At 37.3% G+C, this 19,073-nt stretch overlaps 1 protein-coding gene across 1 annotated transcript in view; it reads left to right on the top strand.

Moving 5' to 3' along the window:
- Window positions 1–19,073, top strand: part of PPP2R5A (protein phosphatase 2 regulatory subunit B'alpha) — a 47,851-nt gene that overhangs the window by 7,288 nt on the left and 21,490 nt on the right. Inside the window, exons 2-3 of the mRNA XM_074579482.1 lie at window positions 11,986–12,182; window positions 17,366–17,467. Of these exons, the coding sequence (XP_074435583.1) occupies window positions 11,986–12,182; window positions 17,366–17,467 (299 nt within the window). The remainder of the gene's footprint in view (window positions 1–11,985; window positions 12,183–17,365; window positions 17,468–19,073) is intronic.

Below are 19,073 nucleotides of genomic sequence, written 5' to 3'. Positions count from 1 at the left end.
GGAAGAGAGCACAGAAAGTAGCTCCTCTCCAATAGCTGTAGTAAGCACAGTGTTTCGATTTTCAATGCTCTTGTTGGCTTTGAAACTCTCTGGAAATGTTTGTTATATTCTCTTTTGGTTTCTTCATAGTTTTTCATTGCAGCCAGCCATGGTTTTTGAATGTCCCGTGATCTTCCTGAAACTTCATGGAGTTAAGGTTTTTATTCTGTACATCAGCAACTGATTGCAGATGAGTTGACTCATCAAATGAGAGTCTTTACTTGAGTATTTAAAAATGAGGAGAACATAACTGCAATGACCATGATTAGAGCACGAAATTCACTTTTCAATCATTGTGTTTAGTAGTACTGCTTCCGGCTACTATATGTTTGGGGGGGACGGGAGCAAAGTTGAGAAAAGCTGGTGAAATGTAGGTGCAGGATACTAGGCCTTAGTATTTTAAGGGTATGGAAACTATAGGAAGAGACATCAGTCTGATCAGAATTGAAGGTGGCCTGCAGCCTGCTAAAGCAGTAGCATGTATTGCTGCTATGAATATGGTGAAGGGAAAAGGCTATAGACTTTTTTAAAAAAAAGATTGTACTGTTGTGTTGCCTGGCTACCATTGGGAAAATATTTCTGTCTCATTCTCATCTCAAGTTTCGTTTCTTTGCCATCATTTATCACTATCTTACCAAGCAAAGCTTTGGTGACATTAGTAGTTTTTGTCAGCTTCATTGATACGATAGGGTTCAGAAGAGAAATGTGAATTTTGCTGTGGAGCTGGGAAGTCAAGGTGCGAGTAACAACAAAAATTATATTTGCAGGTATATATTCAAGAATAGTGCTGCAGAAGGAAGATGTTCTAATTCTAATAAGTGATTTTTAAACCCTTAACAATTAAAGCCATTAAAGCTACTCCCTACCATAACAGGAAAACTTTCAATATGTTATCCAAGTTTAGTTTTTCAAATTACCAATTAAAAGTTTATATCTGAGACCATCACATCATACTTGGAGAGTTGATGAGCTCTGGATAACAGAGGTGAAAGCAGCACAGCAGGTTTTCTCATAAGAACCGAAAGAGCAGGTGGACTGAGTGAGTTTAGAGAAGGACAGTATAGCATGGACCAGGAAGACTGATCTGAAGAAGAGCAGGGATAAAAAGTCACTGCAATTTGTCTGAATATAAAAGGGGAAACAGCTTTATTTCTGCTATTGCTGTATTTGAGAATTGGCAAGGGACATCACTGCATAAACAAGTGAACTCTTAGGAGGTGATTTAATAGGTTACTTTGTTTCTGTAGACGGTTGGTCCTTCAAATAATAAAACCACAGCTTTTATTTTATTTTTTACCAAGTAAAATTCTATGGGAAAGTGTGGGGCAATAAAATGGGTTTTAAAAAAAAGTTCCAATTTAGTGTAATCGGGTAAAGGTTTTGAAAAGTGTATGATGTTTTAATTAAAAATTCTATGCTTAAAATATGTCATACGTGTTAAGACTGAAGTCCTGTTAAGCAGCGTAAATCTTGGTTCCGCATGTATGTAACGGCAACAAATGATGAGACTTGAACTTGAGTTTTGAATTATGTATGTGAAATAAATTTGTGCATTTCAGCATTGTTGGGTTCTGTAGGAAAGCAGTCATCATTTTGAGATGAAAAATTAAGATGCAAATGTCAGAACCCCATTGAGAGGCATAGGCTGGGTCCCACAGTATAGTCAGGAAGGACAAGGTTTGGTAGTTCATATTTCTGTGTATTTTCCCTTAAGAGTAGGAAGCAGGAGTAAAATAAACTCAGTACATCAAAATGCTGTAAACTGAATTTAAAAATAGCCAAGAGATTTTGTCAAATGGGAATATACTCAATTGTAGCATCACTCATTACTGAACACTTGATGTTTACAGATTTTGATAGAACATAACTGTTTAAGTATGGGTAAAATTAATGAAAAAACATAGCTCAACCTTTTTATTTATGAGGCTAAATGCTTAAATTAAGTGAAGTGGGTAATGAGATCCTGCAAGTGCTTGAATATTCATCTGCTCTGGATGGTCTACTCCCATTGAGGTCACTGGGAGTTAGGTCACTGAATACAGCAGAACCAGGATTTCACCTGTCTTTCCAGTCTAATCTAATCTTAGCTCTTCCTACTGTAACACTTATCATTATAAAGCATCTCATTGTCGTCTTTGTCTGAAATTTGAAAGTTAAGAAGCACTGGTTTAGCCAATTCATAATGTATATATTTATCCAAGGAATTAATCCAATACCTGTAACTTCCACCGGGATTTACATAGGCATTCAAGGGAAGAGGAGGTTTTTCCATGGCTTTTGAAAAGCTCGATTGCATGTTTCCTCTGGCACAGATTTCCTATTAAATTACTCCCCTATACATCCCTTTCACACATTTAAAATAGCTATGTGTTAAGTTAACTGCAAAATGAGTTTCTGTGCTTCGTGAAGTAGTGTTTAATAGCTACCCCTTGGTTTCAAATGAAAGGTATTTTTATATTGCAGTCGGTGCTAATTTTGCCATGTGGAAGTGGCATAAGTGTTTCTTCAGTTTCTGTGAAAATACAAACAAACTTGATTTGTAATGTTGACGTGCATTTTCTAGTGTGATGCCAAACTGGGGCAAGTAAGCATCTTATTCAAAATCTTATTCAAAACCTACCTTACTCTTAGGTAAGGTGCGGAAATGATTGGGGAAGAGTACAAGTTAATGGGTTTAAAAAAAGAATATACCACACCTGATCCACTTATGGCATATTGCATTATGAGTGCTCACTAATGATAACACACCGTAATTTCAATCAGATAGGAGTTTTGCAGTTGGCTTAATAAATAAGGGAACTTATTCAAATGATAAATACAGCTTCTGTCCTTTCAAGCTTAAAAGTTGCAAAACAAATTGTTTTGGTCAAGCAAAGTGTTTGTGTTCCTATGAATAGAGAGTATTTTTAATACAGTGTGTATTGTATAATGGGTATTGAGCTTAAGTGTTTACTGAGTCTGTGGCACACAACTTTGTCACCTGCTTTTCAGCTGTCTTTATATCCTGGTAACGTACGTACAGAGCACTACAGCTGTTGGGGGGTAAAAGAGGGAGCAGAGCTGTTCAGATTATTCTTCTTTTAATTCTTAGCAGGGTAGATGTGAAAAAATTCCTTGAGTCTACCTTGTCACAACCTGACACGTTGTTTTAAATCTTAAAAATTACATGTGAAAATCCAAAATTGTATCGAACAGTTCAATAAATAGTATTTCTTAAAGAGCAAATCCTGGTGTTTGGGGAGCAGTATAATTAACCGTTCCTGTGTCAGGAACAAGCAGCATCCTACTGATAGTGCTCCTGATGTTTTTTTGGTTTTTTTTTTTTTTTTTGATTCAACAGTCTCAGAAACATGGCCTGTAGTCTCTTTCCGTTTCTGTAGAGTCTCTTGGGTCTCCCTCGTGGTTAATTTCCCTGGCACATGAGTGAGTTACCAGGAGTAACAAGCTGTTGTGTGCCAGCCTCTCTGTGGGTGCTTTCAGCTTGTGGCCAACACGACGTAACCTGAGTTAGACTTTAAAGAGAGGACCTGTGTGCATACCCAGAACTTTACCTTAGCCTTTATTTGCCCTCTTGAGAGGAGGACCTCTTGAAAGCATGTACGTCTTACCATAACAAAAACCTTTGTTTCCTTTCAGTGTAGCAAAGGCTATTCATGAATTGTATTTTCTGTTTTGGGAAAGCAGTTTTAAATCTCAGGCCTTTGTGTCAACTTTTGCAATTTTGAGTTAAAGGTTGCCATCTATTCCGTGTTCGCAGCTTCCAAGAAACAATTTTCCATTCCAGAAATCAATTACTCCCCTGTTTCCCAGTTTAATGACCTGGTTGTGCATGTTAATTCTGTGATAGGATTTAGCACCATATTCCTTAAAGAGGCAGGGTTCCTATTTTAAATTATTTTAAGATCACTGTTACTTAAAATGGAGCTATTGCACCATTGTCAAGCCAGTGAAACCATTATTTTAGTTAATGTCTTGTATGGAGGTGAGAATGTGAAACTCTTAGAGCTTCTGGTTATATTAAAGATAGGCCCATCCTGGCATACGATCACTCATTAAAACTGCTTGATGGTTTTTAAATGAAGACAGCGAATACAGTAGCAGTGAATGCCAAAAACATAAATGAATGCACTGGGGAACATAATAGCTGGCTTACTGGTGGCAGAAAGCTTGGTTCAAATACAAGAGGAGTAGCATAATTGTTTTTTGAAAACGTACGCTTCAGCTGTGTAAGTGAAACTTCTCTGCCTTTTGTTTAGAGTGATACTATATTTACTATAGTATCTCAGTTGCTCAACTTCTCAGTACTTTCAAAAGCAGCATTGATTCAACCGTGTCAGGTCATTGGACAATATTATTTTTACACCCCCCCTAGTTTTTGTGGTTGGTTGTTGTTGCATGTAGCTAAATTTCAGTTAGATTCTGAACTGGCGGTGTGCTCTTGAGGAAACCTTTGTATTGTTCAAGTTGTACATTTTGTTAAATTTTGTTAGGGTGTTTTATGTTCCTCTTCCAGTGGTTGGTATGTTCAGTGGGTTGTTTGTTTAAGGAATCAATGGTGCTTTAAATCTCCTTTTTGAGAAAGTGTGGTAGAATGAAGTAATTTGTGGCAAACTTGGTTACTAGAGTCTCACTATTTAACTCTTTGAGGACCAAGAGAATAGTTTCTATTACTTTTTGCATCTGACTGCATGTTGTCTTCTGTAATTAGACAGTAGGAAATAGGGCTATTAATATGAAAGCACTTCAGCAGGGTACTTTCTTACTTGTCTGAAGTGTCTTGGTTGACTCAAATATTCATTAAAAATCAAGGGATTTAATGTGGTAGTAGCTGGAAACTCTTAACTATATGAGATTATAAGAAAGCTTGGAAGATGGTAGAAGCAATCTAGCTAAGACACTTGCAGTTTACCATCGCTGCAAGGAGTCATAGCACAGAATTTGTGACAGATGTTGTGAGATCAGCATAGGCTTTTCAGATTTTCTGGACTGATTTGTTAAGGTCAACTGCTGGCCACGTGGAGTGGCAGATGAGACTGTCTGAACAAACAATATCTGTTATTGGATGGAAGGTAGCTTTCCAGGAGTATTTTCAGTAAACAACTTTGAAATTCTCTATAGCCTAGACTTTGTAACTAACTTCATAAACCACAATGCTGTGTGTGAATAAAGTCAGTGTTGATTGTTACCCTCATCTAGTTTTACTTCTAATGTTTGATTTCTTTTTTTTTGTTTTATTTTGTTGGGTTTTTTTTCCTTATTTTTCTTTCCTTTATTCCCTGGCATGTGTCACAGAACTACTCTTAAATCCAGAATATTCTAATGAGCAAAATTTGTGATGTCCTAGCTATTTCAAAAGGAAATGGAGATTTGCTTGGAAGGTGGTATGATTTGTACCAGGTTGGTTGTTTTTGGCAGTTTTAATTTGACTTTGCACAACTGGTTGGAGAAACATGTGCTATAGGGACAGTTGAGCAAGTAGGGCGTCACAGCGTGTTTTTGAAGTATTGTTCATGTGGATCTCAGTGCAAGTCCTGCCTGATCACTGTCTGCAGAATAGTTTGCCTATAAGTGGAAGCACAGCAGAAGCTCAGCTCGTTATCTCGACTGCTATTTTGCAGTCCTTTTGATTTCTGAAATGAAGAGGTTAAGTGGTCAGTATGAGCATATGGGTCCTAGACGGGATTGACCAATGTGGCTTCTGTGCCTTTAATTCTGTGCCAAGTGTTTGTTTTAGTTATCTCCTATGTGTAGTATGAATTTCCTTGTAGCATAATTGAGAATACCATTCTACTTTGTTGCCTTGCAAAACTCCTTCTCTAGTGAACAAACCTACTACTGTTTTGGGAGCTGGTTAACTTTTAAGATACATAATGTTGTTCTATCTGTCTCCCTTATCTGACCTGGAAAGTCAGAGCTGTGTTTACTGAAAACACGAAGAGGAACTTACTCAGCCCCTCCCAGAGTTCCAGCAACAGGATGTAGACTTTGGGGTAACAGGTAATTTGAAAATATATGCTGTTGATCTCTGAATGGAGGGTACGGGGAGGGGAAGCGTACAACTCTAGTTTATTCAGAAATTATACTTATTCCTTAGGGTGGCAGTTTTTTTCTGTGGAAGATACTGATGACAAGATTCCTTGGGTACCCAAGGTGCTGCATGAATACTCACTGAGTAGCCCCACTAGTTTCAGTTCAGCTGTTGAGCTACCAAAAGCTGGAATTATGGGAACTTCTCTTACGACTGTATGGAATTACTGGAGAATGTTACAGACTACCAGTATAGCCAAGTATACTGTGAGATTTTATACAGGGGCTACATTTTTCTTTAAAAAGGAGCTTAAGGTGATTTAAAACAAATAAACAAAACACCAACCAAAAAACCCAACAACAAACAAAAAAAAAAACCAAACAAAAGACCAAAATATGTTATTCAAAAAACCAGCGAACTTAACGTGTAGGTAGGATTCTTCAGTTATCTCATACCTCAATAGTTGGATGATATGGTTCCAAACAAGACGGTGAGCTAACTTAACAGCTCACTACAGCTGAAAGAGGAGTTTCTGCTCCCACCACTGATCTTGTGCCAGAGCTGATGCACATCAGGCCCCTCCAGAAGCTGTTTAACCTCACTAATATGGCCATGTTATTGAGTTAAAGCAGCTTGCAGAAAAGTCTGACGAGTTCCAGAGCCAATGTTGAGGGATGGATGTGACTGGGAGCAGAGGAGGGGAAGGGAGTAATAAATGGCAAGGGGGGTAGAGGGGAGAGAGACCTCTCTCCTTTTTGTTGTCAGCCAGCTATTTTGCTGCTTGTCAAGCTGAAGATGTGGACTTCTGGGAACCCAGAAACATGGTCTGTCTGTCTCCAGTTGTAACATCAATTGCATCAAAACTCCATTTCTTAACAGTGCTTTACCATGCCTGTGACAAACACTGACACCCAGATGCTAGAAGAGATTGCAGCAATAATGCACACAAGAAGTCCCCAGTACAAAAATAAATCTTAAATTTAGGTTAAACAGGACTCCCTATGCTTGATTTGTGTAGGCTAGGGCAGATTTTACCAGACTAACCCCTCTCCAGACTTCACAATATCCCTGAAAAGAACAGGTTGCGTAATAGTGTTGTTAATTTACTGATGTGAAGAAATAAATAAAAAAGCAAACAAAACCAAACACTTGATGTCTCATAGTACATGTGCACCTCTCTTCATGTCAGTGTTAAGGCTCCATTCTGCTCCAGCAGATCCCGCCACTGTTGAGTACAGCTGCATGTAGCACAGTAAGTGTAGCCAGACAACAGAGACTAACAATAATAAGTGCTAAACTTCACACTGTGGAATATAGCATAACTATGGCACAATCCTTGTCATGTATCAATCCTTGTCTGTATTTGGACAGAGAATTATGTGGAAGTGTAGGATTGGCCACCAGGTTTGAATTACTGAGGAGGGATGCGGTACTTTATTCCATAATATCATTGTCCTCTTAAGTGTTTGAAAGGGCTGGGTGTGAGCTGCTTTAAGAGGCTGCCAGAGGAAAACTTTATGGTTGTATCTCTGGCTTCTGCAGGTTCCGGGGGTAGCTTCTTCAGGAAAAAGTAGAAATATTTAATTAGAGATATTTAAAAAATAAAATTGGAAACTTGTTGCAAATATTTGAGAGAGTTTATATTGTATTGGCAGGGAAAGTAATTTTTTTTGAACTTCCACTTTGAGTAGTTGAGAGAGAGGAGTTTTTGTGGACTTAGATTCTGGTTCCTGCTACTGAAGCAAGAATTACGTTAGGTTCTCTGGCTTTGTACAGAAGGTATTTGGTAAACAGGTCTCCTGAGAAAGGAGAAGTATCTGTCTCTTCCTTCCAGGAAAAATGCCTGTAAACATATGAGGTAAGTATACTGTGGGAAGATGGCATTGTAGTCCCCTGACTCAATGGTAGTGTTTGTCTTTCCAGTTATAGACTAGTGAGATAGTTCTGTGATTGTGAACTCTCTTTCCCTATATATATTTTGTTTGGGACCTCCCTGAAAAAAATAATGTTTTAACTCCATTCCATGCTTAGACTTGGTTTGATGACCTTATAAACTTGAAAGCATTAGCTTTAGAGACAAATCTGTAAAATCATGCAGTTTTAATATTTAATAACTTCTGTTCACAAAGAACTTCCAAGTCAACTTGTTTGTTACTTTTTATCCTTTGATATTGTTGCTACTGTATGTAATGATCAGGTTTTTGTAAATAGTAGACATCATCTGTTGAGAATTTCAGTATTATGAATTGCAAGGATCAAATGAACTGTTTTCATCAGTTACAAACATTTTACCATCTGTTGTGGAAATGACCAGAGGCAATCAATATCCTTAAAAAGAGTCATAGTGGGTCATAATTTACAATGATTTTTATGGTATTGGATGGAAATTTTTCTGTTTGGGATTTCCCGCTGTCATATCTGATGAAGAATTGGCTTTCTGTGTCTGCCTAAAATCTCATTACTACATTCCCAAGGATCTCAGATCAACTGACAACCAGCCTTTCAGAGAAGGTTAACAGTGGATTTAAAGAATTTCCTAAATCACAGTTCTGTTGAGCAGCCTCTAGAAAATAAAATTGAGGCAATTGCATTTTGATGACCTCAGTCAGATGGTGTGTAGGCCATTTTCTGGGGTGTGGTTTAATGTATGTGTCTTGACACTCTTCCATATAGGATTAAATGCCTTTGCTCCTTTTTTTCCCCCTGCCTTAGGCTTTCTCGTGTTTTGTTTCCTTCCATCCCGTGTTTTTCTAAAGTGCCTTCTCCAACAACGTGCAGCAATTCAGGGACAGGCTGCTGATAGAACTCAGGCTTCCCCCCGCTGCCTTCAAAATACAGCCTGTCGACAGGGTTATTTTATTGAAACGTCTGCTGTCTGCTTTGAATCTGTGTTATCGTCTATGATCCTTATGGTACTTAGTGTATTTGAAGAAAAGCAATTATCTTGAACTTCAGATATATGGTGCAAATCTTGATAGATATTAAATTGAAATTTAATTCATTTAAGAATCTTGACACAAGTTGTTAAACTACTAAAGCTAAAAGCTTTGGTGTTGATGCAGTTATGGTGGCACAGTTTATTTTATTCGTAGAACTGGAACAAATTATTGCAATATGATTTTATTGTGGTGTAGAGTTGTCTAGCTTCCATTGTATTTGGGATAGTTAAAGACAAGGCTTTAAAAAGTTACGAAAGCTATCTGACAAGCACAGTTCCCAAATCACTTGATGGTTCCCATGGTACCTCTCGTAACATTCCTGGGCTAAATGTGCTATATGTCAAGCAGGGATTGAGTGCATGAAGACAGGTAGTGTTGATACAACAGAACTGGCTTTCTTGTTACCTTAGTTATTACCATGGTTGCACATAATTTTCATGTCTTGCGGATGTCTTTATTTCATGATTCCCCTTATAAGTATGGAAAATGGATGTATGTGTAAAAGAAAATACTTCCTGTGGTTTTACTTTAAATAAGAGTAACAAAACAGATTAATGGGCAGGTTTTTCATTTGAGAAAACATGTCTAATTGCGATCAGATTGCTAATGAAATGGACTGGTGATGCATGGCAGGATAGATAAGATCTCTGTTACTCTAATGTCAAACTAAAAGTGGCTAATGCAGGGACTTTGATATTCTAGGGAAGGTAATAAGTGATTTGATTATTTTGTCTGAATTCCTGTTACTTCGTTTTAACCTTAGGTCTTTAGTCTGTTTTAACCACTGTTAGGAGTATTCAGGTCTTGTCTTATGGTTTTTGAAACTTCTAAGTAAATTTTGGTCAATGATACTTCATTTTATTGAACATCAAACAAATACGCTGTATTAGCTGCACCTCACTGCTGGGCTTTTGTAACTTAGTTAAGTTTGTAGTGAGGAAAAATAAGAGTAGGTTTGACTCCTGTATGAGTCCGGCTATCAGCTTGGGGCTAATATCAAAAAAAAAAAAAAAAAAAAAAAAAAAAAAAGCTGTTCCTTCCCGCGTTGGTTCCTTAAATTAGGCTTTTTGGATTTTATCCTCAGCATGTCAGTGTTATTGCCTTGTTGCTATGATACGGTACTTACTCATGCCATCGGCTGTAGAATATTAGAAGATCCGAGCTGAAATGTTATGTAACTTACAAATGTTGTTACAGCTGATGTTCGTTATTTTGCAGGGTGTAACAATTCATGTCTTTGTAGTTATCTGAGCGAAATAAGCATCTTGCAAGAATCTTATTCAAAGGAAAAATGGTTAAAATTGCAGAATTAACATTCAAAAGTATGAATTGCCCTTTATGAGGGAGTAGTAATTGCTGGCTTTTTCAAAAGCTCGCTGAAGTTGTTATGCTCACTTAATAGGATCATAACTGTCAGATGGGGAAAGGTAATACAATATAACATTCTGGTGTTTGAACTTTCAGGGCAGAGCGAGCAGTTGGGATTACAGTGGAGGCGTTTCAGTCCATTTTAGCAATTACTTTTTGCTTATAGAAACAAAAGAATTCTATCAGATAATTACTGAATATGAAAACCACTGTTGACTGTTGGTTGTTCCAGACACTAAATGGGAGGTGTTTTGGTAAGAAACTTGAGGAACTGGCATTATCAAAGAGCATTTGAGTTGTTAAACTTAAAAACTTAAAATTAAGTTTGTTTAATTAGAATAAGCCTAAAACAATAAAGAGAAGCGTGTGATCTTTTTGTGATTTGTTCAAATTTTAAAGTGAGACTTAAGATTTTCAGTGCTCAGTGTTACAAGGCAGTTGCCATTTTCTTGTCTTGATAATTTCCTTGTGATGAAACAGCAGTGCTAATATCAATACTGTAATGAACGAATGAAGCTAAGGGATTGATTAGTAGCCTGGTTATAGACAGGTCTTAAATTCTTCAAGGGGAAAGCAGTTCATATTTGCAGATAAAATTGGAAATAAATTTTTTTCACTAGAACAAGGGAAATCCCAACTGACTCATAGATAAGATGATGCTATGTTGGTGGAGTGGCTTAGAACCCAAAGAAATAATAAAAAACAAGACCAAAAGGCACATTAAACCAATTTCTCATTTAAAACCATGGCGGCTGCTTTTGTTGTGATCATGCAACTTTTGACCAGTCACAATATTTTAAGGCTGTATTAAATTTTTGAGGTGTACTGTACTTAATAATCCATCTTCTTTAGAGCTAATGTGAAATACTAATGGAGGAATTTTGCTTAGCAGCTTATAGAGAAACTGCACTCTAAAATGAAAATGCCAAGTCACAACCAAACACATCGTCTTAATAGGCCAAAAAAAGCTGGAAAACCTTACATGAATAAGATTATAAACAATTATTTAGACCAAAGCATGAAAATTCAGGATTAATCCTTTTGAAATATTGGAGTTGATTCTTAAGAGAAACATTCGTCACATGATGTCAAAAGTATGTGAAGTATTTTGCATTGGGGTAAAAAGACAAGGTTTCTTCAAAGCAGATTTTACAGCTTTTAAGCAGGTTACATAATAAAGGATTAGGGAACAGAATGAGACAAATCGGATGAATGAAAGGTTAGTATGGTGCACTGCTTCCATATATGACTTTTGCTGAGGGAGAGTTAATACTTGTTGATGTCTCTGTATTTCAAGTAAAGTTAATCCAGGAACTCTTTTTTCCCTAAATACATTTTACTGCCATATATTTATTCATTACTTCTTGTATGAAACACAAGTTGAGAGGCGGGTCTATCATTCTAACATACTTAAACAGGTATTTTAATTTGTGACAATGTTGCTTATTTATTTGCTTACTATAAAGCACACTGTTCCCCACAATAAAAAATTAATAGCTATGCAAATTTTAGTCAACAAAATAAACTTAGAGATCCTGAGTTTGCTTCTACAGACATAAATGATGTGGTGGTTTGTTGTTTTTTGTGTTGTTTTTTTTTTTTCTTTTATAGATGCCACCTTCAATGAACAGCAAGATCTCTTTTGTCAGAAGTTGCAACAGTGTTGTGTACTCTTTGACTTCATGGACTCTGTTTCAGACCTGAAAAGCAAAGAAATCAAGAGAGCAACACTGAATGAACTGGTTGAATATGTTTCAACGAATCGTGGAGTGATTGTTGAATCAGCTTATGCTGACATAGTGAAAATGGTAAGTAGAGTGCTCTTGTTACATTTTGAATTTTAATAAAATATCTTAAATTAATCAGTTGACAACTGTGGTGGCATCTAACTCAGAATTGCTATTGGTTATTCTGCTTACGAAACATAATTTATTAATTATAACTTGGCTTACAAATTGTTTAGAAAGGCTTGTAAAAACAAACAACTTGTAAGTTTTAATTATTAGCTGAAATATGATGCGTTCAGGTTAATTAAAATGAAAGAACTGGTATATTGCAGATGCTTGCAGTCTGGGTAAGCTTTGAAGTTGTTCTCATTCAGAAAATTGAAATATTTTGGTGCTGCCTGTCTTTGTTTATTTAAGAATGGCAGTGGAGTGACAGGCCAAAGTTTTCTGGTAAAGATTCTTGTGGCTACTAGTGTCAACAGAAAGGTTTATCAGTGTAAGAAAGCAACTCTTTGTAAATACTTTTTCTGGCTGTTTGTTACAGTGTTGGCCTTGGAGAGCTGTGCTAGAGCAGTCTTAAGGGGTTTGCTCAAGTTGTCAACCACAGGATGACTTGTACTGTGCAATTTTTACAAATGGCTGGTTGAATAAGCAGCAAAATACTTGTGGTCATTATCTGCTGACTTTCCCAGGTTTTTTATATGCATTTTCAAATGCCATGTAAGTGATGTGTTAGATATACCTATACTCCGTGTACAGGGAATGCCACCGAAAGACATTTGACAATAATCTTAAATATTATAAAATTGGTTTTTTTTTTAGAAATTTGAACTGTAAAATGAATGTGTTTAGTGCCCGTGCATTTAGGCTAATGGTTCTCTAAACTTCAGTTAAGTTTAAATAGGCACAGTGCTGACTTCAAAAGTAGTTATTGGGAACATAAGGAGACCAGTTCAAACATATGTCCTACGACTTCTGTAGTCTTCTATATAGTGCATGCTATTTTTTTCTCAAGGTTTTGTTTGGTTTGGTTTTTTGTTTGGTGGGTTTTAGTTTTGTGGTTTGGTTTGGGTTTTTTTGTGAGGAGCTGATACGGAAGATCGGAAGTTTAATATAAAAAAGCGTAGAAATTTTGGCATTATACTGAAGGGCTAGGATTATTGAAACCCTCTTAATAATTTTGGCTGTTTCACCAGATGCTTATTAAGTTTCACAAAAGATCTAGGACACTGTTGTGGGGTTTTTTTATATAGTTTTGTTTTTTTAAAGAACCTGTGTTTCTGCCCTTAAATGTTTTTTTCACACAAGACAATCAAGGACAGAGTATGTCCACTTCTTCTTTGTCTACTTTTTTTTTTTGTTGTTGCTGCTGGTGGCAGCAAGCCTGAATCCTTGCAGTATTTTCTTACTTTGTCTGCCCTCTATGGCCTCTTGTTAGAAGAAAGAAAGAGTATACTAACTAGCTTATCATACTTGTTGAAGGGAGATTTTCTTTTATATTGGAGTTGTTGTCTTTTCTTGGAGGTAAGGTGTTGTTGAGCTGTTCTTTTGAGGTTATTGTTGTTGTGCAAATGATTGGGCTCTGTGGATGCTTGTTTTTTGTTCCATAACAAATCTCCATCTCATTTTCTCCCCTAAAATGACAGAAAATGAAGAAGGCCTTCTGCTTCAGTGAGAGCTTTTTCAGAGCTTGAGACAAAAGATCCCTCCAAGCCTGAATAGTACTTCTAGTCTCCCTGGCAACTGGCAGCAGAAAAGGTCTTTGCTGTGAATTAGGACTAAGTACCAGCTTTCAGAAAGAACTCTGGATGGGTCTCTCCCTCCAAACAGCACGTGTGTCAGGCTTGAGGCCTTTCTTTGTAGCAAAACTTCTATGACATTTAAAAGATCTTTTTTTTCAGACTGTTCAGTGTTACTACGTTATAAGAAAAAGCGCTATGGGATAGTGTTTTTGTGATGAAAAAGTAGAAATCAGCCTTAATGAAACCCACCTATGATCTGACTGGTAGTAAAGGATGAACAGACTACAAAAATTCCCTGAAAAAAGCCAGAGTGGCATTAGTGGCAGAAGCGGAGCTAATTCCTTTCCAAAGCCCCTTGTCTTTCCCTGCGCCTGGGATCCCTTTCCTCCAACTTGCAGAGGAATCAGCCCAGCTTCCTTGGAGTCGCCCAAGTCTTGGGGAGGCAAAGTCAACAATCCCTTACGATATCAAGAGGGGAAGAAAAAAAACCATGTTTTTCCTGACTGGTGCGTAGACAAAGCCAGTGCAGGTGAGGAGGTCTCCTAGTATTCCGTCCCTTCACATTGTCTCCGTTACCGTCATAGCTGCTGGGCCAGTACCACACAATAATGGCTCATGTAGTTGTTCCTGCCCTGCATGGATCCCGAAGTAGGCAGCACTAGCTGAAATGGTACCAATGTCTTTTTGAGCCACCAAGGGTGGAACAAGACCATAAAAAAAAAAAAATCTTCTTGTTTAGGTAGGTGGGCAGGACATATGCTTTTTGTTGCCTCAGGCAACCTGATTTTCCTATAATTCCTTTGCCAAAGCCTTTGAATTAAGAACTGAGGAAGAGTGTTGCTTACAAATAGTTTTGAAGGGTAGCACAGTAGTCTGTGCACCTCCTTTCTAGGTCATCTAAAATATTAGTATCTTCTCTGTCTGGAAATTCACAATTGAAAGTACCCTGAAGCTAACAGCAAGTTAAGGTTTGGTGTTGTGAATACTTTAAGTTTTAAAACTTCTTGGGAAGTCAGAAAGCTCTATCCTTTATCAGGTTTGGGAGCATAACAGAAATGTCCCTCCAGTACACATTACTCCTCTATCTCCTTGTGCCTGCCAGCCCCTTCTCGTTCCCCACCACCATATATAAAAATCTGATGTAAATGAGATTGCACAGAATTTCAGAAATTCAGAATTGAAAAAAAATAAATCAGATATCCCTATCTGCATGCTCAGAAATTGGAATTGAATCTAGTATCTCTCCAAATGCTTAGCTCCTCGGGAAGCATACAGACAATAAGGGACCTTTTTTTTTTCTTGTTTTGTTTTAATAAAATTTAAGTGCTCTATCTTAATACCTTAACTTTCACTTTCATGTCACTTTCAAAAACTTTGAGATTTAATTTAGAAAGCTGATGCTGGGTTTCTCTGGAAACCTATGCAGCTGTAAGATCCTTTTATGATTTGTATTTCTTAAATCACAGTTTTGGGGTAAAGACTCACTTAGGAAAGGAAAGGGATGTTTTAAATAATATGAGAAGATACAGAGAAGAATTTGCACATATCAAAAACAGGGAGGGTTTCAACTCAAACCACCTTTTTGATTGATACTATTTGCAGTACGTTAGAAAGAAGCAAATGATACAGGAATAAAAAGTATTTAAAACATCATAAAGTAAATGAACCAGTTGTTTAGGGAGATGGGCTAGTACATAAAAACGGGTACACAGTTTGTTGTAGGTTTCGTATGTTCTCAGGAAACCACTAATGCTAGTAGAAGTACTGAATACTCTGAAAAACATAAAATTAGATCTCCAAGGATCTGGACAAGAGGTTTGCTGTTTGTTTCTGCTGTAGGAGTATGTTTAGTAATTAGTACTTTTGTTCTGGACTCAACTTTTGCATTCTGTACTTGAGGTTCTGTGCTAAAGGGTTGACTGGTTTGGTTCAGCAAGATGCATCTAGAAATAAAAGGATGCATTTTCAAGAGATATTACTAGAAGACGTGCAAGCAGAGGTGCAGAAGTCTCTGTAGGGGACTGATTTGTATGTTGGGTGTTTTTGTTGAATACCTAGAGTAGACAATATCAAATAACAGAATCAAGATTGTAGCCTTGGCTTTTGGGCTTGATTAAAATTCACATTCTGTCAGACTCCTATTTCCCCCTCCTCTTCTCCTAGCCAGTTTCTCTTGTCCTCCCTTGCGTTTACAACCATATAGGTCAACTGTACTGTTTTGTTTTTTCTGCTGCGCAGTAAACTAGAAGACTGCTGTAGTGTGCATCCATACAGAACATCATGGCCTTTCTACTCTTGAGCAGCATCATCTGAAGCTTTACTGTGTACCACCAGGAGACAGTGACAGGTCATAGAATGAAGCGCCTAGGAGGAAATGAAAAGTCAGTTTATGCAACAGCTTTATATGTTGTTTAATGAGGCAGCTGATTTTTCTATGCAGAGCCAGCTGGATGACTTCAGGATCTTTTAAAGTCCTTTTGCAGGATTTTTCAAACACCTTGGAGACTCCATGGAAGCTGCGCAGTAGCATTTGCTGCAAACTGTCAAATGTTCTTTCTTTTGTGTTTAGTAGGCTAGGGTGGCTAGCAGCTATTTGAAATGGGTTTGATCGAAAAGACTAAGGAGTTTGAAAGATGATTGGAAAAGTTGGGTTAACTGTATTCCTAAAAACACAGTAGAAAACGCAGAAACAAAATCAACTTCATGTTCTCTTTTATTCATGTTAGAGATTTAAAATCCGGTATGTTACATCTGACAGAAGAGATGACATTTATTTTCCTTTTGACATCTGAAAGATTGGTCTTCTATCTAGACTTCATATACTTTAAAAATCCCCGAAGAAACCTTTTTAAATTTGCCCTTTTGAAATTGATTTGATGTGACTGTATCATACTTAAAGTAACTTGTTAGCTATTTTTTTCTCCAAAGTTACTTTGTGTTAAAACAAAAAGTCACAATTGTTATGTATTTCTGACTTCCCAAAACCTTGAAACATCTTGAGATTATGAAAGGTGGAAAAACTGTGAGCAGTTCTTCAGCTCTTACCTGAAAATGACAAATATCTTGAAGTTAAGTAAAGAACTATGAAATTAGATATATTTTTGGGATTGTCTGTCTTACACGTGAAGAGAGTTCTGTTTAAGTCATAATTGGTTAGTCATACTGTATTTGATGTCTTATATAAAACTTCAGCTCTCAGTGTTACATAGTTAAAAATTGGCCTTTATTAGGGAAAACTGAAATGTTCGTTTAACTTTCATGGTTTCAGAGAAGAATTTTAAATATGACTGTATCTAGCTACAAACTTGTAAAACAGTTGAGAAAAAAGTTACTTTCTCATTTTGTTCATTGACCTGTTTCAGACTTTGGGCTGTTTGGATTTAACAGTTTTCACAAAATAAAGAATAAAAGTGATTTTTTAAAGCTGTTTTTGTTTCATGTAATTTTAGGATAAAAGCAGTACATTGCCGACTATGGTCTGTGGAAGCATAAGAAGCGTAAACTTTTTTTTTTCTCTTGCAGATTAGTTCTAATATTTTCAGAACACTTCCACCTAGTGATAACCCGGATTTTGATCCAGAAGAAGATGAACCAACTCTTGAAGCCTCATGGCCCCACATACAGGTATATGATTTGTTTATTTTCAAGCCCTCTTATAAATGGATACTTGAGTCATTTTGTGGCTTTGGTAAGAATGTCAAAATTCCTTTTATAATACAACTGAGTTCCTATGCTTGGAAGGGAAAAACAATGGTGATTTTCTTAACATGTGTAAATATGGCAGAAGGTAAGTCTTCCAGACTGCTTAAAAAACGTTGGTTTGGCTGTTTTGTTTTTAAGGGAATGATTGCACTGTTAAAAAGTGGTATATGCATGTCTGAAAAATATATGGATATTTTAGGTAATTATGCTCTTAAGAGGTTTGTTTTCTGCGCTTGAGCAACTTCTTTGTGTGATTTCAATAAAATATAAGTGGATGTTAACAATTTCTTGTGACAGTAACAAAAAATGGAGCAATAGCCTTTATTTGCCTTTTGAGCAAGAAATAGATATCTCCTCATTATCCCATCCTTTTCCCTCCCTCCATGCAAAACTTTACAATATAGGTGTTGTTGTTTGGTGACGGTTGGTTAGTTATTCTGTTGTTGCACTCCTGTCCCAGTCTTGTGATTTTTATAGCATTGCTGTATCAATCACATGATTGACTTGCAATACTGCTGAATTTTTTTTTATTTTTTTTATTTTTTAATTAACTGCTAAAAGTTGAGCAAACTTGAATCACTTGTAGTCATCCGGGCTCATATGTCAGGTAGTTCATTGCCTGCTGTGGTTTGACCCCAGCCAACAACTGAGCACCACGCAGCCGCTCACTCCCCCCAGTGGGATGGGGGAGAGAATCAGAAGGGTAAAAGTGAGAAAACTCGTGGGTTGAGCTAAAGACAGTTTAATAGGTAAAGCAAAAGCTGCACACACAAGCAAAGGAAAACAAGGAATTTAGTCACTGCTTCCCATCAGCAGGCAGGTGTTCAGCCATCTCCAGGAAAGCAGGGCTCCATCGCACATTACGGTTACTTGGGAAGACAAACGCCATCACTCCAAATGTCTCCCCCCTTCCTCCTCCTTCCCCCAGATTTATATGTTGAGCATGACATCATATGGCATGGAATATCCCTTTGGTCAGTTGGGGTCAGCTGTCCCAGCGGTGTCCTCTCCCAGCTGCTTGTGCCCCCTGAACCTGCCTGCTGGCAGGGCCATGTGAGGAGCAGAAAAGGCCTTGACTCTGTGTGAGCATTGCTCAGCAATAAAGAAAACAACCCTGTATTAGCAACACCCTTTTCAGCACAAATCCGAAACATAGCCCCATACTAGCTGCTATCAAGAAAATTAACTCTGTCCAAGCCCAAACCAGCACAATTGCTGAATTTAAGTAACTAGTATCTGTTAAATAAAAGTTACGTAGCAACCTTTACCCAACTAGTAGTGGATAGAAGATTAATTGCTGTCACGCATCTACATACCATTCTCTCTCCTCTCTTAAGGGAGTTAAAATCCTACTGTGTCCCTGTGATGTTACAGTTCTAATACATCAACGAATGTATTTAAAAACTGGACTTCTCATATTGGCTATAAATCATAGAACTGCCTAAGTTGGAAGGGACCTTTCAGATCATCTAGTCCAACCATCAACCTAACTCTGACAAAAAAACATCACTAACCATATCTAAGCATT

The sequence above is a fragment of the Larus michahellis genome, chromosome 3, assembly GCF_964199755.1.
Source record: "Larus michahellis chromosome 3, bLarMic1.1, whole genome shotgun sequence".
Classification (NCBI taxonomy): Eukaryota; Metazoa; Chordata; class Aves; order Charadriiformes; family Laridae; genus Larus; species Larus michahellis.
The sequence above is the reverse complement of the archived record's forward strand: the minus strand, read 5'-3'. Positions and strand labels throughout refer to the sequence as shown.